Source organism: Rhinoraja longicauda, chromosome 2, assembly GCF_053455715.1.
Source record: "Rhinoraja longicauda isolate Sanriku21f chromosome 2, sRhiLon1.1, whole genome shotgun sequence".
NCBI classification, from domain to species: domain Eukaryota; kingdom Metazoa; phylum Chordata; class Chondrichthyes; order Rajiformes; family Arhynchobatidae; genus Rhinoraja; species Rhinoraja longicauda.
Window position 1 is genome coordinate 13634769 of NC_135954.1, and position 26378 is coordinate 13661146.

A 26378-nucleotide genomic window follows, 5' to 3' on the forward strand; every position below is an offset into this window, starting at 1 on the left:
TTTCCTGGTTTGTTCTTTTGCCAAACTGGGATGAACACTTGTTGTAGTTCATCCATGCGACCTTTAAATGCCTTCCATTGCATGTCCACCGTCAACCCTTTCAGCATCAATCGCCAGTCTATCTTGGACAATTCACGCCTCATACCCTCTATCTACTTCCTTAAATACAGACTTTTCCACCAGCTCTACTGATACGCTGCTGCATTGAGAACTATATTCTCAACTCTATTTCCCCCCCTTTGCTCTATCTATAGTATTCGAGTTGGACTTGATTGTATTTATGTATGATGTATCTGATCTGTTCGGATCGCATGCAAAAAAAAACTTTTCACTGTACCTCAGCATGCAGCATAGGTTTACTAGGTTAATTCCCGGAATGGCGGGACTTTCATATGTTGAAAGACTGGAGCGACTAGGCTTGTCTACACTGGAATTTAGAAGGATGAGAGGAGATCTTATCGAAACGTATAAGATTATTAAGGGGTTGGACACGTTAGAGGCAGGAAACATGTTCCCAATGTTGGGGGAGTCCAGAACAAGGGGCCACAGTTTAAAAATAAGGGGTAGGCCATTTAGAACTGAGATGAGGAAAAACTTTTTCAGTCAGAGAGTTGTGAATCTGTGGAATTCTCTGCCTCAAAAGGCAGTGGAGGCCAATTCTCTGAATGCATTCAAGAGGGAGCTGGATAGAGCTCTTAAGGATAGCGGAGTCAGGGGGTATGGGGAGAAGTCAGGAACGGGGTACTGATTGAGAATGATCAGCCATGATCACATTGAATGGCGGTGCTGGCTCGAAGGGCCGAATGGCCTCCTCCTGCACTTATTGTAAAAAAAAAGTATATGTGTCAATAATAAACCTAAATGTAATTGTAAGTAAACCTAAATGTAATCATAAATAAGCCTTAACGTAGACCTAAATAAGCCTAAATGTAAACCTGAATCAAAATTGGCACAAGTGGAGCAGCACTTTCTATCCAGGTTCTATCCAGCTTCCATGCGTAGTAGGTGTAATTGGATAAAGTTATTTTTGTTACACTTTGAGACATATCTTTTGGTCAGTTACTTTCCATCAGCTTTTAAACATTTTATGTGCGGTATACATTTGTTTTGATGTGATCACACAACGCGCCAAATTTCCTGCTGGGTTTATAGAGAACAACATGTTATTTATGCAGACCAGATCAATTTTGTTTTGCGTGCATTGTATTCAGAACCTTGCCTGGCATTCAGTACTTTTCCACTGGGTGTTTGAAATATATATATATATATATATATATATATATATATATATATATCATTTATATATTTATAAATGTCCATGTAATGTATCCAGTTCTGTGTCTCACATTCTGTATTTTTCCATAAGTTTTTTATATATATATATTTATATTACACACACACATTTGTGTCCCAGTACTTTTCCACTGTCCCACAAGACTGGTACTTTCCAATTCTGACGTCAAGGCAGCTTCAAACCATGTTGCCGCTTGCTTTAACCCCTCCTCTCTTTTCTCCCTCCTCCACTCACCTCTCTGTGCTTCTTTTTTTACTCCTCCTCTCTGTCTCTCTCTCTCTCTCTCCCCCCCTCCCTCCCCCTCCCCCCTTTTGTAGGCGACCAAGTGAAATAGTCAGGACGGAGACCCAAGCAGCCAAGAGCAGCAGCTTCACCGACTGGAAGGTACAAGTCAGGACATCGGGATGATGATGACGACGATGGAACAGCAAGCACACAGCAGTCCCATTGCGGGTAGGTCCATTTGCCATGCATGCTTCCAGACTCAAAGAGTGTTTTATTATCATAATAACGTGTTATACACAACACGTATAACACGTTATTCAAAGTCTGAATACAATGCACGCAAAACACGCTAGGCCGCGGGACTTAACATCGCCCGGGGCAGCTAGGCCACGGGACGGTTCAGCGCCCGGGGCAGCTAGGCCGCGGGATGTTTACATCCCCCGGGGCAGCTAGGCCACGGGGCCTTCCATCGCCCGGGGCAGCTAGGCCACGGGACTTTACATCGCCCGGGGCGGCTAGGCCGCGGGGACTCCCATCCCCTTGCGGGGACTGTGCGGGTCGGTCGGGGACGAGCTGTCTGTCCGTGGGCGTGGGGGGGGGGGGGGGAGAGAGAGTGGAAGTTTTGTTGCCCTCCATCACAGTGAGGGGGTGTTTGGAGTCACTGTGATGGATGTTTGTGTTGGGGTCGTGTGTCTTGTGTTCTTTTTTTTGTGTGTGACTGCAATGTGATTTCGTTCGGTACCGAATGACAAATAAAGCTCTGTATTCTGTATAACATTGGTGCAGCATTTATTACCGGTTACAGGTGTTAGTGCAACGTTACGCACTTCCAGTCGGCAGATATATATATATATATATATATATTTCAAACACCCAGTGGGAAAAGTACTGAATGCAATGCCATGCCATGCCATGCCATGCCATGCCACACAATGCACGCAAAACAAAATTGATCTCACTTATATATATATATATCAAAACAAAATTGATCTCACTTGTGTATATATATGAATATATATATGAATATATATATATTCATCAATATATATATAAATATATGAATATATATATATATTCATATATTCATATATATACAAGTGAGATCAATTTTGTTTTTGATATATATATATATATATATATATATATATATATATATATATATATAAGTGAGATCAATTTTGTTGTGAGATCAATATATATGAGAGATTCAATTTTGTTTTGCGTGCATTGTGTTCAAACCTTGATCAATTTTGTTGTGAGATCAATATATATGAGAGATTCAATTTTGTTTTGCGTGCATTGTGTTCAAACCTTGCATGGCATTCAGTACTTTTCCACTGGGTGTTATATATATATATATTTCAAACACCCAGTATATATATATATATATGTGTGTGTGTGTGTGTGTATTTCCAAGGCAAAACACTCACGAGGTTTGCAAAAGCCCTGAGAGTTCTCATGTACCTGACTGAGCACAAGAGCAAAATTCTGCGGATGTCGGAAGCCTGAAGTAAAAACGGACGATGCTGGAATTAGGCTGCTGGGCATTTTCTGGTCTTATTGTTCCTTTCGGAGAGAAGCCGGCTTTCAGAGAGAGGAATCAGAACAAACGTTATATTGTCGATTCCAGCATCAGCGGTTGCTGGCGACTCCGTAATTGTATTGTAAGAAAATAACTGCAGATGCTGCTGGTACAAATCGAAGGTATTTATTCACAAAATGCTGGAGTAACTCAGCAGGTCAGGCAGCATCTCAGGAGGGAAGGAATGGGTCGAGACCCTTCTTCAGTCTGAAGAAGGAGAGAAGGACTTCAGACTGAAGAAGGGTCTCGACCCATTCCTTCTCTCCTGAGATGCTGCCCGACCTGCTGAGTTACTCCAGCATTTTGTGAATAAATACCGGAATTGTATTTAATCTGCTGTTTGAAGTAAGTATTGGGTTTTAACTCAGCGAAGAGTTTTGTCCTCCGGGGGGCATTGGGGTGCTGGCAGGCGAGGCGAGGAGAGATTTACATCGGCACAGAGAGAGAGGGAGGCCATTCGGGCCGGCTTGCTGGTGCAGGCCCTTTGATTGTCCACTACCCCCCCCCCCCCCCCCCCCCCGACCCATTGGCACAATGCAGTCCTCTCACATTACATCAGCCGCAAGGCGATGCTGGTTACATATTCCTCAGCTGGCGATGGGGGAGGGAATTTCCAGACACAACATCTGAACCTGACAGGCCTTGAGAAACCCCTCTTCCCGGGCGGCAGGTCTCCAACCTCTCCTCTCTTCCCTCCTCCTCTTCCCACTCCCCCTCTTCCCACTCCCCCTCTTCCCACCCCTCCTCTCCCATCTCCCCACATCTCCTCTCCCCACCCCTCCTCTCCCCTCTCCCTTCTCCCCACCCCTCCTCTCCCTCCCCCTTCTCCCCACCCCTCCTCTCCCTCCCCACCCCTCCTCTCCCTCCCCACCCCTCCTCTCCCCACCCCTCCTCTCCCCACCCCTCCTCTCCCCACCCCTCCTCTCCCCACCCCTCCTCTCCCCACCCCTCCTCTCCCCACCCCTCCTCTCCCCACCCCTCCTCTCCCCACCCCTCCTCTCCCCACCCCTCCTCCCCCCACCCCTCCTCCCCCCACCCCTCCTCCCCCCACCCCTCCTCCCCCCACCCCTCCTCCCCCCACCCCTCCTCCCCCCACCCCTCCTCCCCCCACCCCTCCTCCCCCCACCCCTCCTCCCCCCACCCCTCCTCCCCCCACCCCTCCTCCCCCCACCCCTCCTCCCCCCACCCCTCCTCCCCCCACCCCTCCTCCCCCCACCTCTGCCCTCTCCCACCCTCTCCTATCCCATCCTCTCCCCTCTCCCCACCCCTCCTCCCCCCTCCCCCCACCCCTCCTCCCCCCCTCCCCCCACCCCTCCTCCCCCCCTCCTCCCCCCACCCCTTCTCTGCCATCTCCCACCCTCTCCTATCCCATCCCCACCACTCCTCTACCCTCCCCTCCCTCTCTCCTCCCTCACCCCTCCTCTTCTCTCACCCCTCTCTCTCCTCCCCCCTCCCCACCCCTTCTCTGCCCTCTCCCACCTTCTCCTATCCCATCCCCACCCCTCCTCTGCCCTCTCCTATCCCATCCCCACCACTCCTCTACCCCCCCACCACTCCTCTACCCTCCTCTCCTCTCCCTCTCTCCTCCCTCACCCCTCTCCCCTCTCCCTTCCTCCCCTCTCCCTCTGTCCTCCCCGCCCCTCTCCCCTCCTCTCCTCAACCCCCACCCCTCTCCCCTATCCCATCCTCCCCTCTCCCTCTGTCCTCCCCGCCCCTCTGTCCTCCCCGCCCCTCTCCTCTCCTCCACCCCAGCTGGTGGCGAGCGTCCACATTGGACACAAACCCTTTCCTATATTCACAGACAGAGTGAGTTGATGTTGCCGTAGAAACCAAGACACTGCTGATGCAATTGCTCGCACGTTGCTGCAAATTACGGATCAACATTATTTAGTCATTGCGACTTCACTGTAATCGGGATCATCGGCTTTCCCAGCTTACATATCATTCAACCTTTCAAAGGGTGCGCTCTTCAAATTTGTTTGAAAAAAAAAAAAGCTATTTAGGGAATCCTAAAAGTTATGTAGATCATTGGTTTTACCCCACGGTTGCATCTTACTCATTGCCTATATTGTTTCTTATTCTCCAAATTTCGCAGAAGGGGGCCGGTTCATTGCCGGCAAACCCCTCCCCGATTTAAAACATGTCAATTTGGCTTTGCAAAGCTTACATGTACTGGAGAATGATGCTGCTGTGATTTGCTTTAATAAGGGATAACGGGACAGCGTCACAATGAACTAACTTGTACTCACAGCTCCTTAGAACAACAGAGGAATAGATCTGAGTACATTTGAAATACTTATTTTTCAATGGTTCAATGGTACTTTATTGTCAAATGTACCGAGGTACAGAGAGCTTTTTTTCCCCCACACAGTTAACATATAAACATAGAAAAATAGGTGCAGGAGTAGGCTATTCAGCCCTTCCAGCCAGCACCACCATTCAATATGATCATGGCTGGTCATCCAAAATCTGTACTCCGTTCCTGCTTTCTCCCCATGTCCCTTGATTCCCTTAGCCCAAAGAGCTATATCTAACTCTCTCTTGAACACATCCAGTGAATTGGTCTCCACTGCCTTCTGTTCACTAAAAGTTTTGTGTAAGAAGGAACTGCAGATGCCGGTTTACACCAAAGATAGACACAAAAAGCTGGAGTAACTCAGCTGGTCAGCAGCATCTCTGGAGAAAAGGAATAGGTGACGTTTTGGGTCGAGACCTTTCATCAGACCCTTTCACCAGAGGTGTGATAAAGGATCTTGACCCGAAACATCATCTATTCCTTTTCTCCAGAGATACTGCTGACCCGCTGAATTACTCCAGCATTTAGTTTCTGTCTTCAGTGAAAGTATTCCTGTACATAAGCACATGTTAGATTCAGGAGATTTGGGAGATATCCAAATAGTTTTTTACCCGACAGTTAACTCCCCTTGCAAACTTGTGATGGCTAGATCTGCAATCAACTTGATTGGACGTGAGAAGAGAATCAAGTGCAATTGCCTATTTTAATGAATAAATTGTTGATTTTAATGAATAAATGTAACAACGTATCCTTGGCTTGTTGAATGTCTTATTTCTGTGAACATATGGCTTGACACGACACTTGTTCTAATGACTTCCTTCTGTTGGTGTCATGGTGAACAAAGAAGAGTGGGGGAGGAACATAGAAAATAAGTGCAGGAGTAGGCCATTTGGCCCTTCAAGCCAACACCAATTCAACATGGCCATTCAACATGAGCATGGCTGATCATCCAAAATCAGTACCCCGTAGCTGCTTTCTCCCCATATCCCTTGATTCCGTTAGCCCTAAGAGCTCTATCTAACTCTCTCTTGAATACATCAATTGAAAATAGTGGCACACAAATTGAGACCCATCGACAAAAAATGAATAAATGGCAATATTTTATAATGAATAAGTAGCAACTGATCCAACACTAGTAGGTACATCCAATATTCCCATATTGGATGTACCTACTAGTGTTGGATCAGGTGCAACCTATTTTTAGCTGTTTAGCTGAGTCAAATCATATCAGTAGCATATAATAAAAGTCCGGTGTTGTTAATTTATAGTGCTTAATGCAGTTTAGCAAAAAGTTAACATTTATACTGTAGAATTCACTGGTTCAAAATCTTTAACTACATAAAAAGCAATGTTTACTCATTGGTATCCAAGCCGCTGATATCTACTTTGAAGATAGTAACCCGGGTTCGATCCTGACTTAGGGTGATGTGTGCATGGAGTTTGTACGTTCTCCCTGTGACTGCGTGTGTTTTCTCTGAGCTCTTCGATTTCATCCCACACTCCGGAGACGTAGTTTGTAGGTTAATTGGCTTGGTATAATGTAAAATTGTGTAGGATAGTGTTAATGTATTGGGATCGCTGGTCAATGTGGACTTGGTGTGGCAGAAGGGCCTGTTTCTGCGCTGTACCTCTTAACTAAACTGAACTAATCTTTTGATGATATGGCTTGCAGCTAATTTCATACGTAATATCGGATACAAATTTTAAACAAATTATAAGAATATTGTCACAGGCTACATTCAAAACCATGTTAATAATAATAATATAATATTAATATATTCTTTTATTCGTCACAAAGTTTTGTGTAAGAAGGAACTGCAGATGCCGGTTTACACCAAAGATAGACACAAAATGCTGGAGTAACTCAGCTGGAGAAAAGGAATAGGTGAAATTTACAGTGTTACAGCAGCAAAGTGGATAGCAAGAGAGCAAGAAACCTGTTGAAAGACAGGTTAGAGAAGCAACAAAATTTATTAAAAACTCGCAACAACTTCAGAGTTGAACGTTGAAGGATGAACTTTGTTTTTGTCCACACATTTGTTCATTTCTACTGAGCCTCCACTTTGACCTCTGGCAGCCACATCTCAATCTCCTCACACTCTCTGTCCCTGCTCCCTAATGCCCAGAATAACGTGATACAACGGTCATCATTTGACATTAAACAACCGTGCTTTATGTTCACATTGAGTGTGGATGTTCGGTGGGGATGTTCCTTGTTTAATTTAATTCAACCCAAGCATGATGGCTTTCTTGATGATTTGGAAACGGACGAGAAAAGAGGGTTAGAACTGCAGCTCTAGTTTGTCTTTAGAAAGAAGAAACAAGGAATTGCAGATGCTGGTTAATCCAGGAAAGACACAAAATACTGGAGTAACTCAGCGAATCAGACGGCATCCCTGGAGAACATGGATAGTGTTGCTTCGGCTCGGGGACCTTCTTCAATCTGAAGAAGGATCCTGATGCGAAAAGTCACCTATCCATATTCTCCGTGAATGCTGCCTGCCCCCCCCCCCCCCCCCCCCCCCTGAGTTACTCCAGCATTTTGTGTCTTTTCCAGTTTAAACATTGTTTCACTTTAAAAATAAAACACGCGTTGCAATTGCTATTGTGGGATCTGCAGATGCACTGCAGCGAGATGTTTTGGAGGGAGGTTTGCAGTTGAACAAGTACAAAGGTGCTCATGGCATCTTTGAACAAGGAGAACTGAGAAGAGGAGAAACGGGAAGGTGAAGACCCGTTGCCACTTGCAATCCTGGGAATCCAATGCCTGAACTCGCTGGAGTTTAGAAGAATGAGGGGGGACCTCATTGAAACATACCCAACAGTGAAAGGCTTGGATAGAGTGGATATGGAGAGGATGTTTCCACTAGTGGGAGAGTCTAGGACTAGAGGTCATAGCCTCAGAATTAAAGTTCCTTTAGGAAGGAGATGAGAAGGAATTTATTTGGTTAGAGGGTGGTGAATCTGTGGAATTCTTTGCCACAGAAGGCTGTGGAGGTCAAGTCAATGGATATTTTTAAGGCAGAGATAGATAGATTCTTGATTAGTACGGGTGTCAGGGGTTATGGGGACGGCACGGTGGCGCAGCGGTAGAGTTGCTGCCTTACAGCGAATGCAGCGCCAGAGACTCGGGTTCGATCCTGACTACGGGCACCGTCTGTACGGAGTTTGTACGTTCTCCCCATGACCTGCGTGGGTTTTCTCCGAGATCTTCGGTTTCCTCCCACACTCCAAAGACGTACAGGTATGTAGGTTAATTGACTGGGTAAATGTAAAAATTGTCCCTAGTGTGTGTAGGATAGTGTTAATGTGCGGGGATCGCTGGGCGGCGCGGACTCGGTGGGTTTCCGCGCTGTATCTCTAAATCTAAATCTAAATCTGAAAGGCAGGAGAATGGGTATTAGGAGGGAGAGATAGACCAGCCATGATTGAATGGCGGAGTATACTTGATGGGCCGAATGGCCTAATTCAGCTCCAATTACTTATGACCTTATTACCTAATCTCTATTACTTTGACATTTCATCTTAATGAAATAACAGATGTATCGTGGCAAATGTACCACACCTCCCTCCCCCACCGAACCGCAGTCACTACTGACATCAATTTAATTTCTATTTTCAACTACTCCTTGTTTCCTTTGCACGATACAATCCTTCAACCACTTCATGGTTGCTCGGTGGGTCCCGGAAACTATTAAGGTTCATGACCAAACAAGTAAAGGGCGACACGTGTTGGCCCTTGGAACGTAACAATGGGCACAATGTAGCTGTCATTAAATTTTATGTACCGTTGTAAAAATGGAAACATAGTAATATAACATTTTACTAGCACTAATTTCTGGTTTGCTATTTTTTTGTGAAAAGAGTCAAAGGCAGCCTATTTTTCCAGTGAAGCCACTTCTTCTCCAATGACACTATTATCAATGCTTCACAAATGTCCTCTTTTGTTTCTAATAGTGATTTCGATTGCACGTATTTATTCCTGGGGCATTATTTGTTGCAACTTTTTTTATTGGGAAAATACTTTTTTTCTTATTGGTATAATGGGCACAGCAGGTTGTAATTTATTTCCTTTTAAATAATTAGAGGAAATAGCCAATGCATAACCAGTGTGCCTCAGAGATTGCTGTTTGTCGTCCATATCAACATTTGAATGAGAATATGCAAGACATGAATAGTCAGTTTGTAGGTGACATCATAGACAGTAAATAGACACAAAAAGCTGGAGTAACTCAGGCAGCATCTCTGGAGAGAAGGAATGGGTGACGTTTCGGGTCACCCTACTTAAAAAAAATGCCATTAAACTGGAAAGATTTATAAGGATATTACCAGGACATGAGAGCTTGAGCTATAGGGGGAAATTAGACAGTCTAGGAATATATTACTTGGAGTGCAGGAGGCTGAGGGGTGATCTTATAGAGGTGTATAAAATCATGAGGGTAGTAGATAGGGTGAATGCACAGAGTCTTTTTCCCAGGATAGGGGAAATAAGATGAGATGGGAAAGATTTAATAGGAACCTAAGAGAAAACTCTTTCATACAAAAGCTGGTGGATATTTGGAATGAGCTGTCAGAGGAAGTAATAAAGGTTTAGAGGGATAGGGGCCAAATGTGGGCAGATGAGACAAGCTTAGATGAGGCATCTTGGTCTGCCGGGCCAAGTTGAGCCATAGGGCCTATTTCCGTACTGAATGACTCAGTATGATAACCGTACTCTGTATTTTTTCCATTTGCCTCTTTGCCCTTCTGAATATTCTCTGACCACGTTTCTGCACATTGTGGCATTTACCTCAGTGAACTTCTCCCTTTTCCCTGTAGCATTTTTGTAGATTTCACTGCTGATTAATTTGTAAATCCTTTAGCTGTTATGCTTCATTAGAATGTGACTGCTGATTCTTTGCATTAAAATGTAAACTGCTTTCTCAGCATATTGTTTTCAAAGGTGCCTCACTTGTCCTCTACTGAAGCTTCTTTGAAAGCTACCTGTTTAATGATTTGCTTAAACCTTCATTTGAAGTTAGCCCTTTTTGAAGTTATAAGGATGGCTTCTGCTCTTTGACATTTCACAATCACAGATCCCATTGAAATCTTTCATTTCTGTCATTATTAGATCTTCGGTTTCCTGCCACACTCCAAAGATATACAGGTATATGGGTTCAGTGTGGACTCGGTGGGCCGAAGGGCCTGTTTCTGCACTGTATCTCTAAACTAAACTAAACTACATATGTCATCTGCATCTCTGAATATGGCTGGGTACAATGACCATTTAAGAGTATTGGGTTCTCCTCATTTACCTTGCCTTAATCTTATCAACTCGTGTTTTATCTTATGAAGAATTTATTTTGCATGTCCTCCAGAAAGGATCCTAACATTTGTTTTACCCAGTACCCGTTATCGTCTACAGAAGAAAATAACAAAGTAAAGGAAATAGTGGGAGAAAATTACAGTTAAAATGAACATCTCTTCATTGTGCACACTTTGACTATCATTAATCAATATCAATATATTTGAATAAAGAAGAGTTAGAATTTTGTGCATTTTGAAATGTATCACTGTTATTTATACACAAAATACTGGAGTAACTCAGCAGGTCAGGCAGCATCTCAGGAGAGAAGGAATGGGCGACGTTTCGGGTCGAGACCCTTCTGAAAGACTGAAAAAAAAACGGTTCCCAGGCCCCCACTCCCTCATCTTCACCATGGATGTCCAGTCACTCTACACTTCCATCCCCCACAAGGATGGTCTCAAAGCCCTCCGTTTCTTCCTCGACCGTAGAACCAGCCAAAATAAATAAATAAATAAATAAGATATAAATAAAAAAGCCCAACCTAGACCACTGTTATTTATATAAACCCGAGATTCTAAAATGTATTTTCCACAGTGAAAAAAAATCTTATGAAATTAATAAACTAAAGCCAATATCCCATTTTTTCCCCCTAATGTCAGTTCTTGGGTTTCAATGCAAACTCCGTGCAGACAGCACCCGTAGTCAGGATCAAACCCCGGTTTCTGGCGCTGCAAGGCAGCAACTCTACCGCTGGGCCACCCCATCAAAGACCAGCTACGATTGCACAGAGGGACAGGGAAATTGCAATTTTGGTTCCTTGCCCTCATCAGTGATGAGTTAATGCTTTAGAATTAACGGCAGGAACGGGGGTACTGATCGAGAATGATCAGCCGTGATCACATTGAATGGCGGTGCTGGCTCGAAGGGCCGAATGGCCTACTCCTGCACCTATTGAAAAAAAAAAAACATTGCTCCACAAAAGGCTTGGATTAGATTCTCAGCCTAATTTCACTCTCTAACAGATCTGAAGGAGAATTTGAGGTCAGAACTTGGCAGATGAAAAGAATGAAAATAAACTGCAAACACAGCTGTTTCAGAATGCCGTCGGGATACGCAGTTAGGAAATGTGCTCTAGGTTTTAACTTCTGTCAATAAGATTAATTGAGGTGGAAATGTTTCTCTTGAATTCTTTGATCTGTGTACTTAGGGCCCTGCTCTATTCTCTTTACACCCATTACTGGGTACAGCCCCACTTCCATCTCTCTCTCAATTGCTGCCAACACCACTGTGGTTTCCCACTGGAGATGGGTCAGCGTACAGGAGAGATAGAACAAGTGGTTAGAGTCATAGAGTGATACAGTGTGGAAACAGGCTATTCAGCCCAACCTGCCCACACCGGCCACCATGTCCCACCTACATTAGTCCACCTGCCTGCGCTTGCTCCATATCCCTCCAAACTTGTCCTCTCCATATACCTGTCTGCCTGGCTTGAGCTCCGGTATAGATGGCTCCATACACCCACCACCCTTGTGTGTATGCCAGCAGATGGGTCCAATCATGAACAAGTTCATCAGCAACAACCTGAGGCAGAGATTCACAACTCTCAGATTCACAGATTCACAACTGTCTGACTGAAAAAGTTTTTCCTCATCTCCGTTCTAAATGGCCTACCCCTTATTCTTAGACTGTGGCCCCTGGTTGGCGGTGAAGAAAGTTAACAGCTTCAAATTCCTGGCCGTTAACATCTCGGATGACCTGTCATGGATCCGGCAGATGGGTCCAAGCATGAAGAAGGTGTTTCAGCGCCCCTGCTTTCTTGGTAGTGTAAATAGATTTGGCATGTCACCAAATACTCTAACAAACTTCCACTATAGAAAGTAACCTGGTTGCTCCATGGCCTGCTGTGGCAATTTCAATGCCCTTGGACGCAAGAGGATGCAGAGAGTGGTGGAGTCAACCGGGTCCATCACAGGCACAGCTCCTCCCTCCATTGAAACCATCTAATTGAGGCGCTGTCCTAACAAGTCATCATTCCCACCTTCTTGGGGCAGTCCAATGAACCTCACCATCTAGTCAATGCCCTCTTCTCACTGCTACCATTAGGCAGAAGGTATAGAGGGCTGATGTCCTTCACCACCAGGTTCAGGAGTAACTCCATTCCTACAACTATCAGGCTCTTGAATCAACCTGCACAACTCAAGTCCTGCCTCGAACATGGAAACCTGCAGACTGCCTCTTACATTTCTAAAGATTTGATAATTTTTTCCTATTTATGTTTTGGGAGGCACAGGTGCACAGTGGCACCGAGCTGCTACCTCACAGCACCAGAGACCTGGGTTCATTCGTGCCCTCAGGTGGAGTGGCGTTTACATGTTCTGCCAGAGGAAACCGCATGGGTTCAGTCTCCCCCCTCCCTCTCCCCCCTCCCCCCCCCCCCACCACATTGCAAAGACATGCAATTTTGTAGGTAATCAGCCTCTATTCATTGTGGGTACGAAATGCATTCGAAAGTGGGATAACAGAACTAGTGTAAACAGGTGATCAATGGTCGGCATGGACCTGGTGGACCGAAGGGCTTGTTGTATCTCTTAACTAAACTATTACACTAATGTCTTACTCATGCACTATCTCTTGCCTGTCATGCTGCAAGCAAATACGATTTTTTTCATCGTATCTGTGCCTTACCGTACTCGGGTATAATAACAATAACCCTGAATTTGAACAGGTTTTGTATTTGAATGAGGTCAAGAAATTTGTTATTTTTTTTAATGATGCAAATATACCACAGATGTTTTTCTCCTATTTCTAAAACTGTCCTATAATCTCTCAATGTAGATGAACTTAAAAAAGACCAACATCTTAAGAAGGGTGCAATTCTGGTGGACGGAGTTGTCTTGAATGGACCCCTGCAGGATGCAAAAGCAGGCGAGAAGTTTATTGAAGATGCATTCCCAATCATCATGGAAGATGCTATAAGGAGAGCCACTGATGTTAATGAAAAGGTACAAAACCTCAGATCACTGTCATCTGTAAAAACAAGATATCAAAAGACAATAAACAGTTTTTGGAGATGTGGATGGAGAAAGGATCTCAACATGGCTGTTCATTTAAAAATCATTTTTCATCTTTAGAAATTAGGTGGCGCAGCAATAGTGTTGCTGCCTTACAGCGCCAGAGACCCGGGTTCGATCCTGACTATGGGTGCTGTCTGTATGGAGTTTGTCCGTTCTCTCCGTGAACATGTGGGTTTTCCCCAGATGCTCCAGTTTCCTCCCACATTCCAAAGATGTACAGGGTTGCAGGTTAATTTGGCTTCGGTAAAAATTGAAAATTGTCCCGAGTGTGTAGGATAGTGATAGTGCATGGGGATTGCTGGTCGGCGGGGCTGAGGGGCCCATTTCCGCGCTGTATCTCTAAACTAAACTAAACTAGCCACCAAGCAGGAGGTAATGATGGGATTTTTTGTTACAAGGGTACAAATTTTTTGTTACAAGGCGGCACGGTAGCGCAGCGGTAGAGTTGCTGCTTTACAGCGAATGCAGCGCCGGAGACTCGGGTTCGATCCTGACTACGGGTGCTGCACTGTAAGGAGTTTGTACGTTCTCCCCGTGACCCCGTGACCTGCGTGGGTTTTCTCCGAGATCTTCGGTTTCCTCCCACACTCCAAAGACGTACAGGTATGTAGGTTAATTGGCTGGGTAAATGTAAAAATTGTCCCTAGTGGGTGTAGGATAGTGTTAATGTACGGGGATCGTTGGGCGGCACGGACTTGGAGGGCCGAAAAGGCCTGTTTCCGGCTGTATATATATGATATGATATGATATGATGAAGGGGGTATGGGGAGAAGGCAGGAACGGGGTACTGATTGAGAGTGATCAGCCATGATCGCATTGAATGGCGGTGCTGGCTCGAAAGGCTGAATGGCCTACTCCTGCACCTATTGTCTATTGTCTATAAGATACAACAGCATTAAAATATGAAAGCCTGCTGTTTTTCATTTTTGGTGTTTTTGCATCTGGGAATAAAAATCTAGCTGCAAACCTCTCATTGATCTAAGAACAATTTGGTATCCATAGGATAGATTAACTCAATTTAATGTTGAATAACTTTGCGTTGAATCAGCATTTTAGAAATTAGATTTCCTGTTGGTACGCAAGCCTGATGCTGCAAGGTCCTTTTGTTATTTCCTAAACTTGTTAAGCATTTTTAAAATTGGCGACAATGTTTAATAATTGTTAAATTAAACATCTTTCTTATCTCTGCCCCTGCTGGTTTCGATATTGTCCACTATTGTTCTATAACACACAAAATGCTCCATGATGCTATGAATCTATGTTCAATTTTTCCGTTCATCATTTACTTGCATTGCTCATGCAGTAGAACATATGTTCAATCTTCTATGCATTATTTATTCATTACTCCTCCAATTTTGTTTTTCAAAGTCTTGCATGACTACCAATACAACTATTACAATTATTTTTGACACCAGTGAGGAAAATTGTTCTGAATTATTGTGTGGTTTGCGTTAGCTCATTCTATTGCTGTGTTCTGGAGATCCATGGTCTGAAAAAAGTGTTTAACATGGTTGCTTATTTATCACTCTTCTTTCATTTTCCGTCATTCTTCCTAGTTTGCATACAAATGTAGTGGATTTTATTATTTTCGGGTTTTATTAAATACGGAAAACAGATATCTTTAGAAATGGAACCAGGAAAATAAAATGATTTGAAATGCTGATATAGTGAAAGAACGTATCATAAAAACATAGCAAAAATTAGGCCATTCGGCCGATCGAGTCTATTCCGCCATTCAATCATGGCTGATCAACTTTTCCCTCTCAACCCCATTCTTCTGCCTTCTCCCTGCAACTTTTGACGCCCTTACTAATCAAGAACCTCTCAATCTCTGCATTAAAAATACCCAAGGACTTGGCCTCCACAGCCATCTGTGGCAATGAATTTCACAGATTCACCACCCTCTGGTTAAAGAAATTCCTCCTCACCTCCATTCTAAAGGGGTGTCCTTTTATTCTGAGGCTGTTCCCTCTGGTCCAAGACACCCCCAATATTAGAAACATCCTCTCCACATCCACTCTATCTAGGCCTTTATTCAATACATTTCAATGAGATCCACGTTCTCTTATGGTGCATTAGTCACGTTTAGAATTAATGTCATAAGTTAAAAATTATTTATCTGCATTTATACCCACCCAAACTATAATGGAAACGACTTAAGTAAACTTCACACTGTAATTGCACATATCACCCAATGGGCCATTGCTATGCCTCAGTTTAAAGTCTTCTATCTTCACAGCCAATAGGGTAGGGCACTGTTATGTTCCTAGAAAATCCTTTGTAGTTGGTTTAAATTTATAGCTTCATTAATTTATAAATTAGCTAATTTTATAGTAAAGAATACAAAGAGACAAAATGCATCACGTTAGATAGAGCTCTGGGGGCTAGTGGAATCAAGGGATATGGGGAGAAGTTGGGCACAGGTTACTGATTGTGGATGATCAGCCATGATCACAATGAATGGCAGTGCTGGCTCAAAGGGCCGAATGGCCTCCTCCTGCACCTATTTTCTATGTTTCTATGTTAAAATGAGTAAAACATAAAATGCTGGAGTAATTCAGCGGGTCAGACTCTGAGGAAAGGTCCCGACCAAAAGCGTCACCCGTCCATTTCCCTCCACAGATGCTGCCTGACCCGCTGAGTTACTCCAGCATGTTGTGGTTTTTACTCAAGATTCCAGCATCTGCAGTTCCTTGCGCCTGATATTAAAATTATACCTGCAAATGAAATATGATTTGAAGGAAAATAATATTGTTAGTGTATTTATGCCAAAAAGGAATCTTTCAGGCCTGTCACCGGATATTTCCCAGGCGTTGAGGTGTTCATTAATTTGTACATACCTTCCAGGTCTGTGAATGGCGGTCTCCTGAAGAGCTGAAGAAGCTTCTTGACTTGGAATTGAGGGACACTGGGGAGTCCCATCACCAACTGCTGCAACGTTGTCGGGACGTTATAAAGTATAGCGTGAAAACGGGTAGGGTGATTTTCCTTTTTAATGATGCGCTTTGCTGAATAAATTCCTTCTTGCATTGAGCAGCGTTTCCTTTCTCATTTGGAAAGGATGATGTAGATTGTCCTCACCCCAAGTGAAGGTCTCAACACACAAATGGCTAACACTGTCCATAACCTTTTACTGTGGGTGTCAACATTCCCTCTAATGGTGGATGTTCTGCCATGATTACCCAATATGTGTCCCTCAACAATATTGGTTGGCTCTCAATGAGCTTCTGAGGTGGTCAAGAACGCCACTCAGTTCAAGGACAATTGGATGGTGGCTTCGTCAGCAAGGCTACGTCTCATGAAAGAACTAATAAAAGGTAAATATAATGACACAGATACTGGAGAGAATATTGGTTGGCTCTTAATGAGCTTCTGAGGTGGTCAAGAACGCCACTCAGTTCAAGGACAATTGGATGGTGGCCTTGTCAGCAAGGCTACACCTCATGAAAGAACTAATAAAAGGTAAATATAATGACACAGATACTGGAGAGCACCTACATCTGTACACACATTGCCTGTCTCGTCTTTTAATTGATCTACAACAAACAGCACTATATCAACTCTAATTGAAGTGTACAAGGGGGACACAGTGGCGCTGTGGTAGAGCTGCTGCCTCGCAGTGCCAGAGACCTAGGTTCGATCCTAACCTCGGCTTCTGTTTGTGTGGAGTTTGCACGTTCTCCATGTGACCGTGTGGGTTTCCTCTGGGTGCTCTGGTTTACTCCCAAGTCCTGAAGATGTGCGGGTTTGTAGGTTAATTGCCTCTGTTAATTGCCTCTGTAAATTGCCCCGGGTGTCCAGTGCGATAACTAGTCTGGACTCTGTGGGCCGAAGGGCCTGTTTTTATGCTGTATCTCTAAATTAAACTAAACTAACGTACCCGAACATGAAATGGTTCAAGGTAGTGAGTAAGGACAGTCAAACTTTACAAAGGTTTGCTGGCTGTTACAGGGTTAAAGTACCATTTGCCGAATGCTTCTCGTGAATGCGTGCGTGATACAGACCTCACCATGGCTATTGGACCTGTGGTACATTATCACAGGGTGATTTTGCCATTGGACCTTAACACAGAAAGACGACTTTAACCAACCTTGAAGCTTTTCTCACATCTTCTATTTGATTTTGAAAACATAGGAGTCATCAGCCAGAATTGTTAAATGTAATCTATCAGCGATTTCCATAAAGTCAACTTCATTTTTTATACTTGTCTGCCTCTTTTTGCTATAGTTAGCAAAGTGAAGTCTTTGTGGGTCCTGGAGGCAATGCCAGGCTTGGCTGTAAGTGCTGACCTTGCAGTACACAACTGAAACGATAATTAGAAAATATAATTCAAAAGTCGCTATTTTCAACTAGTCAAGCATATCATCCCTGAATCATAGGACAGTATAACCGGAGACTATTCAGTCTATGATGTATTAGCTGCTTTTTGGGCCAATCTACTTACTGGGACCCATACCACCTGCTGAATCCTGATTGATACCAATTATTTTTTTTCTGCGACATCCTCGTTCTACCGGCTTAAGCACTAATCTGTGGCTCTGTCTTCCCGGCTTTACAAAACAAGCCTTTGTGTTGAGAAGCCTTTGTGTGTAACTCAGCCAGCTTCTCTGGGGGACATGGACAGGCAAAGTTTCGGGTCGGGACCCTTCTTCACATTGAAATGTCACCTATCCAAGACCTCCAGAGATGCTGCCTGGCCGGATAACTTAATCCAGCACTTTGTGTTTGGTTTAGTTTAGTTTTAGTTCAGAGATACAATAGACAATAGACAATAGGTGCAGGAGTAGGTAGGCCATTCGGCCCTTCGAGCCAGCACCGCCATTCAATGTGATCATGGCTGATCATTCTCAATCAGTACCCCGTTCCTGCCTTATCCCCATACCCCCTGACTCCACTATCCTTAAGAGCTCTATCTAGCTCTCTTGAATGCATTCAGAGGCTTGGCCTCCACTGCCTTCTGAGGCAGAGAATTCCACAGATCCACAACTCTCTGACTGAAAAAGTTTTTCCTCATCTCCGTTCTAAATGGCCTACCCCTTATTCTTAAACTGTGGCCCCTGGTTCTGGACTCCCCCAACATTGGGAACATGTTTCCTGCCTCTAACGTGTCCAACCCCTTAATAATCTTATACGTTTCGATAAGATCCCCTCTGGTGCGAATACAGGCCCTTCGGCCACCAGCTCCGCGCCGACCAGCGATCCCCGCACACTAACACTATCCTACAAACACTAGGGACAACTTACAATTTTACCAAGCCAATTAGCCTACAAACCTGTACCTTCTTCCCTGTGGCTACCAAACTGTACAACTCCTCCCCCTTCCCCCCACATCGCCAGTCCTTACACATCCACAATCCTTTCCACTCATTACTTTAATTTCATGTTTCATGTATTTTGTGTTTTATGACTGTTGGCAAATCAATTTCCTCCTGGGATGAATAAAGTTCTATCGTATCGTAGACACACGAGAGACAATTTTTACACTATACCAAGCCAATTAACTTACAAACCTGTACGTCTTTGGAGTGTGGGAGGAAACTGGAGCACCTGGAGAAAACGCACGCAGGTCAGGGGGAGAACGTACACACTCCGTACAGACAGCACCCGTAGCCAAGATCGAACACGGGTCTCTGGCGCTGCAAGGTAGCAACTCTTGCGCTGCGCCACCTTGTTCTACATAAGATTCCAGCAGCTACAAGCCTTTGTGGTTTTCATGGTTGCAAGTCTCGACTTGATGTCCGTATCCAGTTGCATGTGATGAGGATTAAAAATTCAAACAAGTGAGAGACATATGAAGAGACAGACCCTATTACACTGCAGTGACATCAATCTGAAAATTAATATCAATCCCACTCGGATTCCTCTGACATTCTACATTTAGCTTAGTTTTAACTTAGAGATACAGCGTGGAAACAGGCCCTTCAGCCCACCGAGTCCGCACCGACCAGCGATCCCCCGCACACTAACACTATCCCACACACACTAGGGACAATTTCCATCGATACCAAGCCAATTAACCTGCAAACCTGTACGTCTTTGGAGCATGGGAGGACACCGAAGATCTTGGAGTAAACGCACACAGGTCACAGGGAGAACGTACAAATTCCTGTAGTCAGGATTGAACCCGGGTCTCTAGCACTGTACCGTGCCATTTATAGTGTGGTGTTTGTTTTTACAGAGTTAGCTTAATAGTTTAGTTCCCAGCACCGAGCCTTGCGGTACCCCACTAGTCACTGCCTGCCATTCTGAAAGGGACCCATTTGTCCCCACTCTTTGCTTTTTGTCTAAACTAGGAAAATTGACAGGGGAGAGTCAGTGGATGTGGTGTACCTCGACTTTCAGAAAGCCTTCGACAAGGTCCCACATAGGAGATTAGTGGGCAAAATTAGGGCACATGGTATTGGGGGTAGGGTACTGACATGGATAGAAAATTGGTTGACAGACAGAAAGCAAAGAGTGGGGATAAATGGGTCCCTTTCGGAATGGCAGGCAGTGACCAGTGGGGTACCGCAAGGTTCGGTGCTGGGACCCCAGCTATTTACGATATACATTAATGACTTAGACGAAGGGATTAAAAGTACCATTAGCAAATTTGCAGATGATTCTAAGCTGGGGGGTAGTGTGAATTGTGAGGAAGATGCAATAAGGCTGCAGGGTGACTTGGACAGGTTGTGTGAGTGGGCGGATACATGGCAGATGCAGTTTAATGTAGATAAGTGTGAGGTTATTCACTTTGGAAGTAAGAATAGAAAGGCAGATTATTATCTGAATGGTGTCAAGTTAGGAGGAGGGGGAGTTCAACGAGATCTGGGTGTCCTAGTGCATCAGTCAATGAAAGGAAGCATGCAGGTACAGCAGGCAGTGAAGAAAGCCAATGGAATGTTGGCCTTCATAACAAGAGGAGTTGAGAATAGGAGCAAAGAGGTCCTTCTACAGTTGTACCGGGCCCTGGTGAGACCGCACCTGAAGTACTGTGTGCAGTTTTGTTCTCCAAATTTGAGGAAGGATATTCTTGCTATGGAGGGCGTGCAGCGTAGGTTCACTAGGTTAATTCCCAGAATGGCGGGACTGTCGTATGTTGAAAGGCTGGAGCGATTGGGCTTGTATACACTGGAATTTAGAAGGATGAGGGGGGATCTTATTGAAACATATAAGATAATTAGGGGATTGGACACATTAGAGGAAGGAAACATGTTCCCAATGTTGGGGGAGTCCAGAACAAGGGGCCACAGTTTAAGAATAAGGGGTAGGCCATTTAGAACGGAGATGAGGAAGAACTTTTTCAGTCAGAGGGTGGTGAAGGTGTGGAATTCTCTGCCTCAGAAGGCAGTGGAGGCCAGTTCGTTGGATGCTTTCAAGAGAGAGCTGGATAGAGCTCTTAAGGATAGCGGAGTGAGGGGGTATGGGGAGAAGGCAGGAACGGGGTACTGATTGAGAGTGATCAGCCATGATCGCATTGAATGGCGGTGCTTGCTCGAAGGGCTGAATGGCCTACTCCTGCACCTATTGTCTATTGTCTGCCAACCAATTTTCTATCCATGTCAGTACCCTACCCCCAATACCATGTGCTCTAATTTTGCACACTAATCTCCTATGTAGGACCTTGTCGAAGGCTTTCTGAAAGTCAAGGTACACTACATCGTAAATCGTACACTACATCGTAAATCCATGCTGACTCGGAACGATCCTGTCACTGCTATCCAAATGCTCTGCAATTCCGTCTTTTATAATTGACTCCAGCATCTTCCCCACCACCGATGTCAGACTAACTGGTCTATAATTTCCCGTTTTCTCTCTCCCTCCTTTCTTAAAAAGTGGAATAACATTAGCTACTCTCCAATCCACAGGAACTGATCCTGAATCTATAGAACATTGGAAAATGATCACCAATGCGTCCATGATTTCTAGAGCCACCTCCTTAAGTACCCTGGGATGCAGATCATCAGGCTATGGGGATTTATCAGCCTTCAGTCCCATCAGTCTACCCACCACCATTTCCTGTCTAATAGGTCAGAAGCAGTTAAACAAAACATAGAAAGAAACACAAATATAATCAAGAACCATAATTTCTATCATGTCAATCATTTCTCAGTGCTGATCACATATTTTGTATCTTTCAAATATAATATTTTTGAACATTTTCTTGAATTTACACATATTACTACACTCTTTTAATTCATTGTTGCAACTATTTCATAAATTGACCCCTTTAACAGTCACACGTCTATTTTTCACATTTGTTCTTGCCCTCATTTTTTCAAATATATAATTACCCATGAGTGGATACCTGCTCTCCCTCACTGAAAACAAACCTTGGATACAGTCAGGAAGTGTTCTTTCTTTTGCTCTAAACATTATTTGTAGAGTTTTAAAGTCTACGAGGCCCATAAATTTTAGGGCATATGATTTCATAAATAATGGGTTGGTTGGGTCATTATATCCAGTGTTATTGACAATTCTTACAGCTCTTTTTTGCAATATAAAGATTGAATTAGTGCTAGTTTTGTAGGTGTTTCCCCATACTTCTGCACAGTATGTAATATATGGAATAATGAATGAGCAATATAACGTAAATAGTGAATTTTGATTCAAGATGGCCTTAGTTTTGTGCAGTATTGCAATGGATTTAGACAGTTTTGATTCGATATGTTGTAGGTGAGGTTTCCAACAGAGTTTATGATCTATTATCACTCCCAAGAATTTATTTTCATACACTCTTTAGTTTATTATTGTCACGTGTCGCAATGTACGGTGAAAAGCTTTTGTTTGCTTGCTCTCCAGTCGAAGAAAAGACTATACGTGAACACAATCAAGCTTTCCACAGTGCACGGACACTTGTTATCATGTTGTACAGCAGGTGTAACTGTCGAATCATATGGACAAATCTTTTTTACATATCTGATTGAAAAAATGTGCTGTGCGTTAGTTTTATCATGGCTTGGGCGTAGGTTTCATGCCGAATAATGAAAAGAAAAATTAGCACAGTGCTGGCTCGCAGACCCTTGTGTCAGCTGCTTGCATTTGTTCCTTGTAAACCCCACAGCAAGTTAGAGGCCAGAGTAATAGTGAGAAAACTGGAGGTGGTTCACTCACTGCACTGGAGAGGGCGTATTTTCTGGCTGGAGCTGAGATAGAGGACCAGCAACAGAGTGTTTACTTGTGTCAATAGACAATAGGTGCAGTAGGCCATTCGAGCCAGCACTGCCATTCACCGTGATCATGGCTGATCATCCACAATCAGTACCCCGTTCCTGCCCTCTCCCCATACCCACTGACTCCACTATCATTAAGAGTTCTATCTAACTCTTTCTCGAAAGCATCCAGAGAATTGGCCTCCACTCCCTTCTGAGGCAGAGAATTCCACAGCTTCACAACTCTTTGAGTGAAAAGGTTTTTCCTCATCTCCGTTCTAAATGGCCGACCCCTTATTCTTAAATTGTGGCCCCTGGTTCGGGACTCCCCCAACATCGGGAACATGTTTCCTGCCTCTAGCGTGTCCAATCTCTTAATAATCTTATACATTTCAATAAGATCCCCTCTCATCCTTCTAAATTCCAGAGTATACAAGCCCAGTCGCTCCAGTCTTTCAACGTACGACACTCCCGCCATTCTGGGAATTAACCTGGTGAACCTACGCTGCACTCCCTCAATAGCAAGAATGTCCTTCCTCAAGCTTGGAGACCAAAACTGCACACATTACTCCAGGTGTGGTCTCACTAGGCCCTGTGCAACTGCAGAGGACCTCTTTACTCCCCTTCAATCACTGCACTGGGGAGGGAGTCCTTTGACTGGGTATTTTCTAGCTGGAACTGAGATAGGGGACCAGTAGCAGAGTGTTTACTTGTGTCGGACAGATCTGCAGATGCTGGTTTACACCGAAGAGAGACACAAAGTGCTGGAGTAACTCAGTGGGTCACGCAGCATCTCTGGAGAGAAGGAATGGGTGAAGTTTCAGGTCGAGACCCTTCTTCCGAAGATGAGATAGATGCTCCCACTGAGTTACTCCTGCATTTTGTGTCTATCCAGAGTGTTTACCGGGTTACATTAGTGTTAAAATAGAGCATCCTACCAAAATAGATAGCAATGAAGGTGAAAGCTTTGAAAGTAAGCGATGGAACACTTTTATGAATGAATATAACACAACTGTGCTAAAATCTCCATTGGAGCAATTGTCGTATGGGAGAATTAAATGAATTCAATTTGACATCATTTGAAAAGTACTTCCAGCTCTATATATCGCTTTATGTTTAATTCTGAACAGTTTATTCAAATAAGTCTTGTCTGCAAGATCTCCAGGGTAAGTTCCAGGAAGCAATAATCTCATTTTCACACCATCTAAATTTATTTTACTGAGTGCTGGTGCTATTTCAAATGTATTTTTATATTTACTCCTGTGAATATTTTCGCCTGCCTATTTAAAGCATTGTTTCTTCTTAAAGTGCAGTTTCACACATGCGGAAAGCATTCAGAAGTGCTGCTTCCTCCCTTAGAGTTGTGGTGCTACACATTCCACCAAAGTGTGGTGTGGGGGGATCAAATCTTTCGAAGTCCGACTTGGCAAATACTTTGTGAAGGAAGGAACTGCAGATGCTGGTTTAAACCGAAGATTAGTTGATTAGTACTGGTGTCAGAGGTTATGGGGAGAAGGCAGGAGAATGGGGTTAGGAGGGATAGATAGATCAACCATGATGGACTGAATGGCCTAATTCTCTCCTATCTCTTATGATCTTATGATAGACACAAAAAACTGGAGTAAGACACAAAATGCTGGAGTAACTCAGCGGGACAGGCAGCATCTGGATAGAAGGAATGGGTGACATTTTGGGTCGAGATCCTTCTTCAGACTGAAGGGTCTCATCCTGAAATGTCACCTATTCCTTTTCCCCAGTGATGCTGTCTGACCCACTGAGTTACTCCAGCATTTTGTGTCTTTTGTGTGTATTAACCAGCATCTGCAGTTCTTTTGTTTCTACATTGCTGCCAATTTGTTCATTCTGCACGTTTATTCGTACATTCATATAATTTGTGGAAGTCCTTCTCAGTACTGTCTCCACAATATGGCTTTATTTGCATATTTAGAAACAGCATTCTTTGGCAAATACTGTCCTCCATTCCAGAAATGTTCCTCTTGATTAGTCTCTTCAGTTCCTATGTTGCTGCATGTGGGGGACTTTTGCATTTAATTGACTTGGCGATGTTTCTGAATGGAGAGTCCAGCTACAGACACAAATCACTTATGTATTCCTGATCCCAGGAATGAGTAGATTAACTATTTGATGAGCGTTTGATAGCAATGGGCCTATATTCACTGGAGTTTAGAAGAATGGGGGGGGGGGACACCTCTTGAAACATACAGAATAGTGAAAGGCCTGGATAGAGTGGATGTGGAGAGGATGTTTCCACGAGAAGGAGAGTCTAGGACGAGAGGTCATAGCCTCAGAATTAAAGGACGTTCTTTTAGGAAGGAATGCCTTTAGTCAGAGGGTGGTGAATCTGTGGAATTCTTTGCCTCAGAAGGCTTGTGGAGGCCAAGTTAGTGGATATTTTTGAGGCAGAGATAGATTGATTCTTGATTAGTACGGGTGTCAGAAGTTATGGGGAGAAGGCAGGAGAATGGGGTTAGGAGCGAGAGATAGATCAGCCATGATTGAATGGTGGAGTAGACTTGATGGGCCGAATGGCCCAATTCAACTCCTACCACCTATGATCTTATGATGTAACATCTGTATTGACCCATGTGTTAAACGTGGAGATCTACCAGGTGTGTCGGCCATGAGCAGCATTCTTTGCGAGTGGGAGCTGAGAATACTTGGCAAACTCGGGGAAATGCTGTTCTTTCAAATTGTCCCTGACCGAGAATGGACTTCTTGTCTCGTCGGCATTTACCAGCCCCGAGAGGTTCGATTCAGCAAACCTGCCGTGAGGCAAGAGAAAATAATGGTTTGCGTGAGGTAGCCGACCTCGGTCCATTTGCCACTAAGATGTTTAATTAACTTCGGTACACACAGGAGGGAAAATCCACACATGCTCCCTCTCATGATCACCTTCATAAGTTGTGATGATCTTACAGACCAATTGGTATTTCACTCTCATGGGATTCACACATTTAAAAATATGAATAACATGTTGTCGCACTGGGGGATTGACAACCCAGATTACCATTGCTGAGCCATTGGTTTCAGGAGAGTCACAGTGAACTAAACGCACAGGGGGGTGGGGGTGGGAGGAGGGGAGGGGAGGGGAGGGGGTGGGGGGGGGGGGCAGGAGGCTGAAGGGGGGAGGAATTTCCACTTTTTCTGTGCTGCATTCCTGATTCATGAAGTTGTCAACCACTGGCTGCTGGACTGCTGCTAAATAACGGAAATCAAGCACTTTGGGTTTGGGGGGCACCATTTGGCAATCACCAACAATGGGGTTTCTGCAAGTCCCTCCCATTTCCCACAAGTTCTGACATGTTGTCCCACAAACCAGTGGCGTGACGCTACACACATTTCAATGTTCACTGAACAATGAAAGTGTAAAAATAGACGAAAACCGTCATCCCTGCAGAATAATTAAATGATGGCTCACACACATGTACCTTAAGACAATCTTTTTGACTAAATGTTTTATGCTTCGCT

The 26378-nt window shown here is 44.1% G+C and overlaps 1 protein-coding gene across 1 annotated transcript in view; it reads left to right on the forward strand.

The window, feature by feature from the left end:
* The first annotated feature begins 1594 nt into the window (after nucleotides 1–1594).
* Nucleotides 1595–26378, forward strand: part of LOC144602256 (acidic amino acid decarboxylase GADL1-like) — a 76244-nt gene continuing 51460 nt past the window's right edge. Inside the window, exons 1-3 of the mRNA XM_078415133.1 lie at nucleotides 1595–1747; nucleotides 13520–13686; nucleotides 16606–16732. Of these exons, the coding sequence (XP_078271259.1) occupies nucleotides 1699–1747; nucleotides 13520–13686; nucleotides 16606–16732 (343 nt within the window). The 5' untranslated portion in view covers nucleotides 1595–1698. The remainder of the gene's footprint in view (nucleotides 1748–13519; nucleotides 13687–16605; nucleotides 16733–26378) is intronic.